Source organism: Belonocnema kinseyi, chromosome 4 (genome assembly GCF_010883055.1).
Source record: "Belonocnema kinseyi isolate 2016_QV_RU_SX_M_011 chromosome 4, B_treatae_v1, whole genome shotgun sequence".
In the NCBI taxonomy this organism is placed as follows: domain Eukaryota; kingdom Metazoa; phylum Arthropoda; class Insecta; order Hymenoptera; family Cynipidae; genus Belonocnema; species Belonocnema kinseyi.
Genome location: NC_046660.1, coordinates 67033353 through 67046087, shown reverse-complemented (window position 1 = coordinate 67046087; position 12735 = coordinate 67033353). Strand labels below are relative to the sequence as shown.

Sequence of the window (12735 nt, the reverse complement as noted above, 5' to 3'; positions counted from 1 at the left end):
GAACCATGTTCGTTATCGAATTTTCGGCACCAGCTGACAAAAACATCATAGCCAAGGAGAATGAAAAGAAAGAGAGGTATCGAGACAAATTTTTAATTATATATATATATATTATATATATTAATATATTATAAATGGATAAAGTCACTGTAATCACTTTTTTAAATTGAAAGATCATATTAGTTACTTTTCATTCAATAAATTAATCCATGGGATTACCTATGAATTCAGATATTTCTTTACTTTATTGAAATTTATAAAAGTATGTCACGGCATTTTAAAAGATTCCAAAAAATTTTCAATAGATTTGAACAATTTGCAGGAATTTCAAAGGAGTTGAAAAATTTTAGGGCCTTTTTAAAACTTCCAGCGAATTTTAAACAGGCCTAAAAAGTGTCAAGGGATGTCAAAAGATTTTAAAGTATTTGAAATATTTTACGGCATTGTACAATTTTGCAATTAGTTTTAATAATTTGGAAACATTTAAATAAATTTGAAAGATTTCAGGGTATTTAAAAAAATTCCAAAGAATTTTTTTAAACTTTAAAAAATGTTTTTTAAACTTTAAAAAATGTTTTTTAAACTTTAAAAAATGTTTTAAAGAATTTCAAAAGATTTGAAACATTTTCGAATATTTAGAAAAATTGAAAGAAGTTTTCAAAAGCTTTAAAATATTTTAAGGGATTTTAAAGGATTTGAAATAAATTAGAATATTTAAAAATATTCCCAGGATTTTTCAATTTATTGCAGTAATTCAATGAGATTTTAAAGCATTGTACATTTTTTGGGAAATTAAAAAAATTGTCCAGGAATTTTCAAAAGCTTTAAAGAGTTTCAAAATATTTCGAAAGGTTTCAAAGGAACTGAAATATTCTAGGAATGGTAAAATTGTGCAATTAATTTCAATAATTTGAAGGATCTTCTATAAATTTGAAACATTTTAGGGTATTTTTAAAAATTCCAATAAATTTCCTGAGCTTTAAAAATGTTTCAAAGAATTTCAAAAGGTTTGAAACATTTTAGTGTTTTTAAAAAGATTGTAAGGAATTTTCAAGAACTTAAAAGTATTTCAAGGGATTTAAAATATTTTAGGATATTGTACAGGGCTTTAAAAAGTGTCAAGGAATTTTAAAAGGTTTTAAAGGATTTGAAATATTTTAGAGTATTCAAGAAGAGTTCAAGGGAATTTCCAGAGATTAAAAAAATATCAAAGAAATTTCCAAGAATTTTTGTGAATTTAAGGTATTTAAAATAATATTCCGGGGGTTTTGAATAAATTCGTAATAATTCGAAAGATGTGAAATGATTTTATAGGACCTACAAAATTGTATGCGATTTTAGAACATTCCAAGAAATTTTATAAGGTTTCTGAGCATTTCAATGATTTCAAGGGATTTAAAAAGTTATCAAGATATTTTAACAAACTTTCCAGGATTTCACGAAATATCAATTATCATGTAATTTCCTAAGGATTTTTTAGCATTTTCAAGATTTTTAAATAGTACAAGGTAATTAGAAATTTGCAATTTATTTTAATAATTTGAAGGAATTTCAATGAATTTTAAAGACTTTAGGGTATTTAAAAAAATACCAGAAATTTACAGGAGCATTAAACTTGTTTCGATGATTTCAAAAGATTTTAAAGGATTTGAAATATCATAGGGTATTTTTAATAGATTTTAAATGTCCATTTTTTCAAATTCCAAGAAATTTTCAAGAGTTTTAAACAATTTCAGAAGGTTCCAAAAGGTTTTAAAGATATAAGGGAATTTCTCAAACTGTCAGAGAATTCGAAAAAACTTTACCAATTTTCAAGGGGTTTCAAATGGTTTCAAAGGATTTGAAATATTTCAAAAGATTTGAGATATTTTAGTATTTTAAAAGAAAGAATTTTCAAGAGCCTTAACAAGTTTTAAGGGATTTCAAAAGAGTACAAATGATTTGAAATATTTTAGGGTATTTTAAAAGATGCCAAGAAATTTTCAATTGATTTCAGTAATTTATTGGAATTTGAAAGGATTAAAAATATTTTAGGGTATTTTAGAAGACGGAATTTTCAAGAGCCTTCAACAGTTTTAAGGGATTTCAAAAGAGTACCAAGGATTTGAAATATTTGAGGTTATTTTAAATGATGCCAAGAAATTTTCAATTGAGTACAGAAATTTCATGGAATTTAAAATGGTATGAAATCTTTTCGGGTATTTAAAAACATCCCACTTAACTTTCATTTGATTTCAGTGATTTAATAAATTTCCAATGGCTTTACAATATTTGATGGTGTTTTAAAAGAAAAAATTTTTAAGAGCTCTAAAAAGATTCGAGGAATTTCCAAAGAGTACAAAGTTTTTGAAATATCTTAGGATCTTTTAAAAGATCCCAAGGAATTTATTTCAGTAATTCAATGGAATTCCACAGGTTTTAAAATTTGTTAGCAAATTTAAAAGATTCCGTGCAAGTTTCAGTTGATCACAGTAATTTAATCGAATTTCAATGGATTAAAAATATTCTATGATATTTCAAAAGAAAGAATTTTCTAGAGCTGTAAAAAGGTTTGAGGAATTTCAAAATAGTATAAAGTATTTGAAATATTTTAGGGCATTTTAAATGATTCCAAAGAATTTTTTATTGACTTTAATCATTTGTTTTAAAAGAACCTAGTGAAGTTTCAGTTGATCGCAGTAATTTAAAGGAATTTCAAAGGTTATGAAATATTTCGTGGCCTTTTAAAAGAAGGAATTTTCAAGATCCTTAAAAAGTTTTAAAGGATTTCAAAAGTGTACAAAGGGTTTGCATATTTCAGACAGTATTAAAAGATTCCAAGGAATTTTTAAATTATTTGAATAATTTCAAGGGATATAAAAATATTTCAAAGAGTTTGCAATATTTCAGGGTGTTTTAAAAAATTTTAATTAAATAGGTCACTTTTTTCAAGTGAATTGGGCAGCAACGTCCTGAGAATAATAAAGAAAGAAAATTTAATTTAAAATTGTTTTATTCCATTTGTTCTCGTAAAAGGTTCTATATTAAAAATGTTGCGAGATTAGAATTTTGGTCTTCAAATATTAATAGTCAGGGTAAATGAGAAATTATTCACGGAGAAATCAGGGTATTTTGAAATTGAAGTCCTGTGGCCACGCTGCTTCTTTTTTTTCTTGTCTTTTTTTTATCGCAATTTAAAAACGTTCGCCAAAAATTTGCCAAAAAAAAAAAAAAAAAAAAAAAAAAAAGACGAGAGGAAAAAATAAGGAAACTAATTTATAACTTGCTCTATTTCCTTCCTCTTCTTTTATTTTAGTTTCTTTAGGCCCCCAGTACATGCACCAGAACGACCGGATCATAGAATGGCCGGAATGAAGCGTTGACCAATCAGAAAACTTCCGCGGAAACAGTGTCTCGTTCACGAGCCGAAGTTACCTGCAGATGAAATTTACTATAGTGCGTGTCGCATTTGTTGTGAGTGTTTTTTGTTTTCAAAAGTGTTTACAACGTGAGGTTATAAAAAATAATAAGTTATTAACATAATGATCAGTGTTGATTAATTAAGGGAACGTGATGTAAGTATCAATTTTACGTACAGTCTTATACATTTCTTTTTGCGTTTTTTATATGAAAAGTTTTTTTTGAGGCTTAAAGATTATTTATAACACATACACCGGCTTATATCGTTAACAATGCTTTATTTGCGAAAATTGAATAATTTATAATATTTTTGGATGTAAAAGAGGGAGGGCGAATAAAAAAAGAATTAAAAAAATTTTTAATTATATTTTGTATAGTTCCACATTAAATTATTTGCAATATATATTCGTAAGATGCATACAATTAATAATTTTGATTCAAAATTTATGATAATTTAGCGATATACTTTAGCATTTATTGTATTTTAAATACTTGTGTACTTGATTTCGCGGCAATAAGCGTTCCGTTCATTTTCAAAGTTGTGAAACATATGCACCGGAATGACCGTAACCTGGAATGACCGGAACACCAATCACGGATCATGTTTGACAAGAAGGAACTTTTTCGTCTTGTCGAAGTTGCTGCGCGCTGTGTTCCGGTCATTCCGGTGCATGTGTTTGACAACTTTGGAAATGAACGGAACGCTTATTAGCGCGAAATTAATTATACAAGTATTTAAAATACAATAAATGCTAAGTATATCTGCAAAATTATTATAAATTTGGAATCAAAATTGTTAATTGTATGCATCTTACGAATATATATTGCAAATAATTTAATGTAGAACTATACAAAATATAATTTAAAATTAAAAAAATTCTTTTTTTATTCTCCCTCCTCTTTTATATCCAGACAAATATTATAAATTATTCAATTTTCGCAAATGATACATTGTTAAATATATAAGCCGGTGTATGCGTTATACATAATATTAAAGCCTCAAATAAAACTTTTCATATAAAAAACGCAAAAAATCTATAAAGCTGTACGTAAAATTGATACTTACATCATGCCCCCTTAATTCATCAATACTGCTCATTATGTTCATAATTTATTATTTTTTATAACCTCAACTGGTGAATACTTTTGAAAAAAAAACTCACAACAAATGTGACACGCACTATAGTAAATTTCATCTGCGGCTTACTTCGGCTCGAGAACAAGGCACTTTTTCCGCGGAAATTTTCTGATTGGTCGACGCTTCATTCCGGCCATTCTGAGATCCGGTCGTTCTGGTGCATGGGCTGGAGGCCTTAATTTGAATAGAGACGTTCAAGAATGTGTTGTCCTTTGTTAGATTTTTTTTTTTTTTTTTTTTGAATTTGCAGGAATCTCTTAGTTAAATTTGAATATTGGACATTAAAGAGGAATTTGAATTTTGATTTATTCTGAATTTAATTTCTTAAATTCTAGAGACAAAAATAAAATCTAGTTCAATGATTTTTTTCTTTCAAGGTCGTTAATATCTTGAATTTATTCATCACTTACGGAGACACGTTTCTCTCGACTCCTAGTAGTTACGACGAGTTATTTTACGAGATTATTAGAATGAGACTGATCTTCACAAATCTGAATGCTATGGGTAAGAATTAAATTTAATCTTGTCTACATTTTAAGATAAAATTTCGTGTTAAAAATTGAATCCTTCAGGTTGTCGAGTTGTTTTGATTTTCTTAATTTTCGATTCGTTTTTAGCCCTCAGGTTTTCGACTACTGAGTCCTACGAGTACAAAGAACACGCGCTGAAGTTAACAAATTCACTTGTAAATATGAGAGACATAGTGAATCATTTTCCACCAAAGATTTCCGCCTGGTTAGCGAGCGAAAGCCTGTCAACCCCAACGGAACAACAAATTTTAGGAGTTATTATACAAAATTACGACAGCCTTACGCTCAAATTACAGGACAACTTAGATCAGTATGAAAGGTATTCGGAAAAACCGAATCACACGGCCTTCTTCGAGGAAATGGTAAGAAATGTTCCATAAATTAAGGTAGCTACAGGTCAGGTCATTTAAAATATCAGGACTCAGGGAATTTTCGAAAAACTAAATTAATTTATTTTAAAATTCATTCTTTACGTGGAAAATCTGTTTTGGTTGAGGATTGAACTATTTTGTTAAAAAATCGTCGCTTCGGGTTGAAATATACTGTTTCTTGGTTTAAAATAAAAATATTTTTTGAATTAAATATCAACTAACTTAGTTGAAATTGTAACTACTTTGTTAAAAATTCCTTTTTTTTTTATTGGTGATTCAGTATTTTAGTTGAGTAAACTTTTTTTGTTTAAAACTTAACTATTTTGTTGAAGATTGTTATTTTTTGTTTGAAAAATAATTTTTTTATTTCAATTAAATTATTAATAATTGTACTATTAACATTCTTGGTGACTAATTAATTTGTTTAAATTTCAAATTCGATCAATGCTTGCATTTTTAATCTAGAAAATTCCTTTAAAAATTTTAATATTTGGTTTAAATTCATGTATTTTGTTAAAAATTAATATTTTTTGGTAAAAAATAAATTATTTGGTTGAAAATTAATTTTTTTAATGCAAAATTTATTCTTTTTAAAGTCGAAAATGTAATTATTTCAAGTGTAAGTTGATCTATTATGTTGAAAATTCGTCTTGTTGGTAGAAAAGTAATCTCATTAGTTGAACCTCCATCTTTTGTGTAAAAAATTTAATTTTAGATTAAAAATTTGTTTTTAATTAAAATATTCAGTTGAAAATTTAATTATTTTGTAAAAAATTAATCGTTTGGTTAAAAGTAAGTTTCAGTGGTTGAAAATATTTTTTTTTTTAAATTGAAACTTTATTTTTTGACTGAAATTTTCACTATGCCATTTTTTTCGGTATTTTTTTTTAATACAAATTTAATATTTTTGGTTAAAGAATTCATCTGATTTATTGATAATGTGCCTATTTCGTTTAAAAATTATTTTATTTGGTTGAAAATTAATCTTTTTACTGAAAATTTAGCTATTTAAAGTGCCAGTTGAACTATGTTGTTGAAAATTCGTCTTGTTGGTAGAAAAGTAATCTCATTAGTTGAACCTTCATCTTTTCGGTAAAAATTTTAATTTTAGATTAAAATTTTTTTTGAAAATGCAGGTATTTAGTTGAAAGTATAATTATGTTCTTAAAAATTAATCGTTTGGTTAAAATTAAATTTCTTTGCTTAAACATTTTTTTTTATATTAATAATTAATTTTTTGACTGAAAGTTTAACTATACCATTTTTTGTCGAAAATTTAGCTTTTTTGGACCAAATTTATTCTTTTTGGTCGAAAATTCATCTGTTTTATTTCAAATTGAACTATTTCGGTGAAAATTTATGTGAATGAAAAAGAATTTTTTGCTGTTGAAAGTTCAATTACTTGGTTGAAAGTTGAACTGCTTTTTAAAAAATTCATTTTTACTTATTTTTTTATTGAAGGTTGAAGTTGAAGAAGGTTGAAAGTTCAGCAATTTGGTTAACGAAATTCATTTATGCGGTTGAAAACTTGTATTTTTTGTGGGATAAAAAATCAGTTATTTTGGTAGAAAATGCCATTTTTATGTTAACAATTTATATTTTTGGGTTGAAAACTCAATGAATTTACAGGAAATGCATCTTTCTTGCTTAAAACTTTAACATTTTTATTTTTCATTGACTAAAACATCTTTCTTGGTTGAAAGTTTAACTCTTTTTGATGAAAATTGACTTTGTTTGGTTGAAAATTAATTATTTTAGCTGAAAATTGATCCTTTTTAATTACAAATTCAATTTGTTGAAAATTTAACTATTTTGTTAAAAATTCCTTTTATTTTAGTTAAAAAATAATTTTTTGGTAGAAAATTCAACTTTTTTGTTAACAATTAATATTTTTGGGTTGTAAACTAAATTGTTTAGCGAGAAATTAATTTTTTTGGGTTAAAACTTCAATATTTTATTTTTTGCCCAGAAAACCTTTCTGGGATGACAATTCAACTCTTGATGAAAATTCCTGGTTTGGTTTGCAAATTAGTCCATTTTTCTTGAAGATTGAACTATGATAATTTGTTGAAAATTCGTATTTTTTAAAATTTAATTCAACAGTTTTAGATTGAAAATGAAAATTGGTATTTTGTATTAAACTTACTAAATTAGATGTTCAAGTGAGCAAATAATTGAAGGACTCACTTTATTAAAAAATTGTTTACCAAATAGTAATTTGGTTTTTTAAATATTTTTTACAGGTGACAGGTGTTGTGATTGATACAAGAGGATCGATTGATCTGAACGGTTTAGATACTCAAGCGATTTTACAAGAGCTTTCGAACATCTCGTAGCACTTCGAGATAAGTTTTCGTCGCTTCATAAAAAAAGAAAAAATCGCATCAATATAAATATTTTTTACAAGTGATTTCTGATATTATAGAGATAAATGCATTAATGCTAGTATTATTAATTACCAATAAGAGTAAACGAATCAATTTTTAAGTACCTCAGATTTTACAAAAGCATCGAAGGTTTTATTCATATATTCCGATCCCATATTGAATTGATTTTAAATTATCTTGCAAATATTACATTCAATTTTCTGGATGTTTTGTATGAGTTAAATTGAATTTTTTTATATTTGGCGTCTTTTTTTGTGTTATTTAGAAACTTAAATAGTTAGTCGAATCTGGAAGAATGTTAATTGTTACTTGAAAAGAATTTGTATATCTACCGGATAATAATGGATCAGTTGTATGATAAATTATTATTCTTTTTGGAAAATTGTCAATAAATCATCATGTTACCAAAGAATTTATTATGGGTTTTTATTTTATCTATAAATCAGGGTTTCTAATCAAATCCTAGAAAAAAATTCCCTCACAACTCCAGGTTTTTTAGGTGTCTCAAGTTTTTCCCAGGTAAAATTTTTCCTAGTACGGAGAAATTAAATTATTTTGTTTTTTTTTTAAAACAATCGACTCAGAATATGTACACAGTTTTGCAAGCTTATTATAAATAATGTTTTTTTTTTAGTTTCTAGGGATTCGATTAATATATTTCATTTAGAAAGTTTTCAAAAATTATAATACAAGATATTCTTAAATAGCGATTAACTAAATAATTAAATAATACTTAAAACAAAATTAATCATTTCTTGAATTTATCTTTAAGTCGATGAATTTGAATAATAATTTAAATAAATTTTCATTTTACTTGCCTTACACTTAAAATTCAGCGCATATTTAGGTAAAATTCAATAAGATAAATGATTTTTTAACCAAACATTTGAATTTTCAATAAAAGGATTAATTTTCTACCGAGAAAGACGGTCTTTCAAGCAGACAGTTGAATTTTTAACTAAAAAAGATGAATTTTTCATCCCAAAAGATTAATCTTCTACTAAAAAATTTCAGTTTTTAACCAAAAATGGCGTAGATACGATCTCATTAAAAAAAATTCATTTAAAGAAATTAGTTTTTGAAAATTCAACCAAACAGATGAATTTTAAAGTAAAAAATATCCATTTTTAACAAAAAATGGCATAATTAAATCTTCATTTGAAACAATTTTCAAAGAAACTGATGAATTTTTAAATAAAAAGATTAATTTTCACATAAGAATATTAATTTTCTTATAAATTTTTTTTCAACCAAAGTTATAAATCTTCAACAAAAATGATCAATCTTCAACCAGATTATATGATTTTTAAACCAAAAAGATGAATGTTTACGAACATAATTTAATAATCAACCAACTAGTTTCATTTTCAATCAAAAAGTTAAATTTTCCACTAAAATGATGAATATTTACTAAAATACTTAAATTTTCATAGAAAAAGATGCTTTTCTAACAAGAAGATTAATTTTCTACCAAAAAATACATTTTTTCAACAAAATTAATTTATTTTTAACGATATAGTTGAATTTTCAATTAAAAAGTGGAATTGTCAACCAAATATTTAAATTTAGAACTAAAAAAGATCAATTTTTAACAAAAAATGGAAGTTAAACTTTCAGTTAAAAAAACTAATTTTCCACCTAAAAATGTCTCAACCAAACTGATGAATATTTAATTAAAAGAATGAATCTTTAAAGAGAATAATTACATTTTAAACCAAAATGAATTTTCAACCAAGAGGATTAATTTCTACTAAAAAAATACGAATTTTCAACTAAAAATAGAAAAGCTAAATTTTCAGTTTAAAAAAAACGATTTTTGAACCAAATTGATGAATTTTTAATTAAAATGGTGAATCTTCAACTGGAATAGTTTAATTTTAAACCAAGAAGATGATTTTTCAACTAAAACGATGAATCTTTAAATGGAATAGATGGATTTTAAACAGAAAAAAAGAATAATTTTTACCATTAGAGTTTAACACTCAAGTAATAGTTTTATTTTTTACCAAAAATAACCCTTTTCTACTTAAATATTGCATATTTAACTGAAATAGTTGAATTTTCAACCAAAAAGATCAATTTTTAAACAAGAAGATTAATTTCTAAAAAAATACGAATTTTCAACTAGAAAAGAAAATTTTGCAACGAAAAATTGAAATTAAGTTATGGAATTTGAAAATCGAATAATTGCACTTTCATTTACAAGAAATTAATTTTTAAAAAGACAGCAAATTTTTTAATAAATAGTTTAAGATTTCAACTGGAATAGTTAAATTTTCAGTAAAAAAATGTAATTCAAATGAAAAACCAATTAACGAAAAATTAATTTTTAAGAAAAAAATCACTTAATTAAAATTTCATTTAAAAAAATATGAATTCTAAACAAAAAATGTAGTAGTTGACATTTCAACCAAAAAAGGCGATTTTTCAATATCAGGTGGATTTTCAACTAAGAAAGATATTTCAGTCATGAGAGAAAAATTGCAAACTATTGAAATTTCAGGCAAAAAGATGAATTTTTAATAAAGATGATTTTTCTACAAAAAATAAAGAATTTTGAACAAAATACATCAATCAACTAAAAACGAACATTTGTCAACAAAAATAAAATATTTAAATTTTCATTTAAAAAAATTTTGTTTATACAAAAAAAATGCATTAAAAAAATATAAAGCTACATTTAAGACTAAAGAAACATTGTTATTCAATTTTATATTGTAATTAAAAAAAAATTAGACATGCCCCAAAAATCTCCCTGGCTTTAAAGGAAATTCCCTGACATTTCCAGGAATTTCCCGGTATATAAAAATTCCCTGAAAAATCCAGGATTTCCAGATTTTATCCTTTATTTTTAAATGATTATATAAAAATCTTAGTTCTTGAATCTATTTGAGAAAAACATTAGGCCTTATGTTCAATAAAAATATTTTATTTTATTTTAAAATAACAATAATTATATTTATTAAAGAGTATCTTCGTCAACTGAATACAAAAATAAAATTTAAAATTATAAACTTTCTTCACTTTACAAAAAACTTGAAATAAGAATATCTCAGGCCTCACAGTCCCTACGGGACAAAATATTAGGGACCAAAGTCACTTTCTGTCACGCTCATAAAGGTACTAAAAAAAAAATTGTATTGAATTTAAAGGAATCTAAGGTAAACGAGAAGTCGATGAAATGCATAAAAATTTCAGGTGAATAAAAAATTCAAATTAATTGAAAGCAATTTAAAAATTTGACAAAGCTTACTTATAAACAGAGAAAATTTGAGAGGAGTTTAGAAATATTCAAGGGAATTCTAAAGAAATTGACGCAATGCCTGAAAATGTAAGGTGAGTTAAAAAGATTTAGAATCAATTAAATAAAAATTACTAAAAATTCAAAAAAATGCATTGAATTCAGTAGAATTGTATAAATTTAGCAGAATTCACGTGAATTAACAAAATTTAAGAGAATTCTAAAGAATTAAAAAGAATTCAGGGTAAATTAATAAGAACTCAGGATGAATTATAAAAAATAAATCCAAATCTCTTTTAATTTTTGAAAACCTACTAATGTATAACCAAAAAAGTTACTAATGATTAGAAACCGATTCAAAAGAATTAAATTTTTAAAAAATTAAAAAACGCTATTGATTGTAGTAAAGTTTAAGTGAATTCAAGGGAAATAAGGATTTGATGAAATTCATAAAAAAATCAATCTGAATTTAAAATGCAATCAGGTGAATTAAAAACAATGAAAAAATATGAAAAAATAATTGAATTCAGTGAGTTTGAAATTACTTTAGCAAAATTAAAGAGAATTTGATGTAATTTGATGAAATTTCTAAGACTTTAGGGTGAGTTTAAAAAACTTTAGATGAATTAAAAAAAAAACTTTTTAAAAATCCATTGCATTGAGTAGAATCGAGGAAATTTATAAGTATTTATAGGAATTAAAAAGAATGCAGGATAAATTAATAAGAAATCAGGGAAAATTTCAAATAAATTTCACAAAATATTTGAAAATCTCTTAAAATCTTTTTTAAATTTTGTAAAGCTCTTGAAAATGCCAAGGTATTTGAAAAAATACCTTAAAATATTTCAAATCTTTTGATCATTTTATCAACTGATCCTCACGATCAATTATATACAAATTTGTAATAATTCAAAAAATCCATTGAATTAATTAGAATTTGAGAAAATTTAGAATAAAAAAAACTATATTTCCTGAAATGCTGGAAAATATAATAAAATACCTTGAGAGCTTTAAAAAACCCCTTACAATAATTGAAATCCTCGGAAACCTTATAAAATCCCGTTATCCTAAACAATTTCAAGCGCTTTGAAGCCCCTTAAAATCTTAAAAATCCCTTTAATTTATTGAAATGTATTAAAAATTTATCGGAATCTTTCAAAATACCCTGAAATATTTCAAAATTTCACAATATTGTGGTTTCAAATTCAAATATTGAAATTTTCAGGACCATTTCGCTATTAAATATTTCAAAACTTCATATTAAAAGCCATAAAAATCAGTTTCGAATTTATCTTATAATTTTAAATATAAATCTAAAGCAATGTCGTATTGAAAAGCTTAAAATTGTATAATTTGAAAAAATCAAATCAAACCATAGCAATATTGTTTTGTATTCTTTATCTTAATTTTTAATTTTCAATATAAAATTTTAAAATGGTCTAATTTTTAGTTGAAGATTGAAGCAAATAAATCATTTTAAATTGAAAATTATTTTATTTGCTAATTTCTAGAATGAGTAATAATTCTAAAGGAAGATTTGAAATTAAAAAGTTAAAAATTAAAAAAGAGGAAAATTGAAATACCAGTTTTTGAATTCTCATGATGAACGCTAAATATTAACGCTAATATTAAATAATTGAAATTTTAAAAAATTTAAGTATAAAAAAGT

At 24.6% G+C, this 12735-nt stretch overlaps 1 protein-coding gene across 2 annotated transcripts in view; it reads left to right on the top strand.

Moving 5' to 3' along the window:
- The window catches only part of LOC117171973 (armadillo-like helical domain-containing protein 3), a 30456-nt gene extending 22223 nt beyond the window's left edge, over positions 1-8233 (top strand). For both annotated transcript variants that reach the window (XM_033359671.1, XM_033359670.1), the window contains exons 9-11: positions 4915-5041; positions 5155-5429; positions 7682-8233. In XM_033359671.1, coding sequence (XP_033215562.1) covers positions 4915-5041; positions 5155-5429; positions 7682-7774 — 495 coding nt within the window. In that variant the 3' untranslated portion in view covers positions 7775-8233. The remainder of the gene's footprint in view (positions 1-4914; positions 5042-5154; positions 5430-7681) is intronic.
- The last annotated feature ends 4502 nt before the right edge of the window (positions 8234-12735 follow it).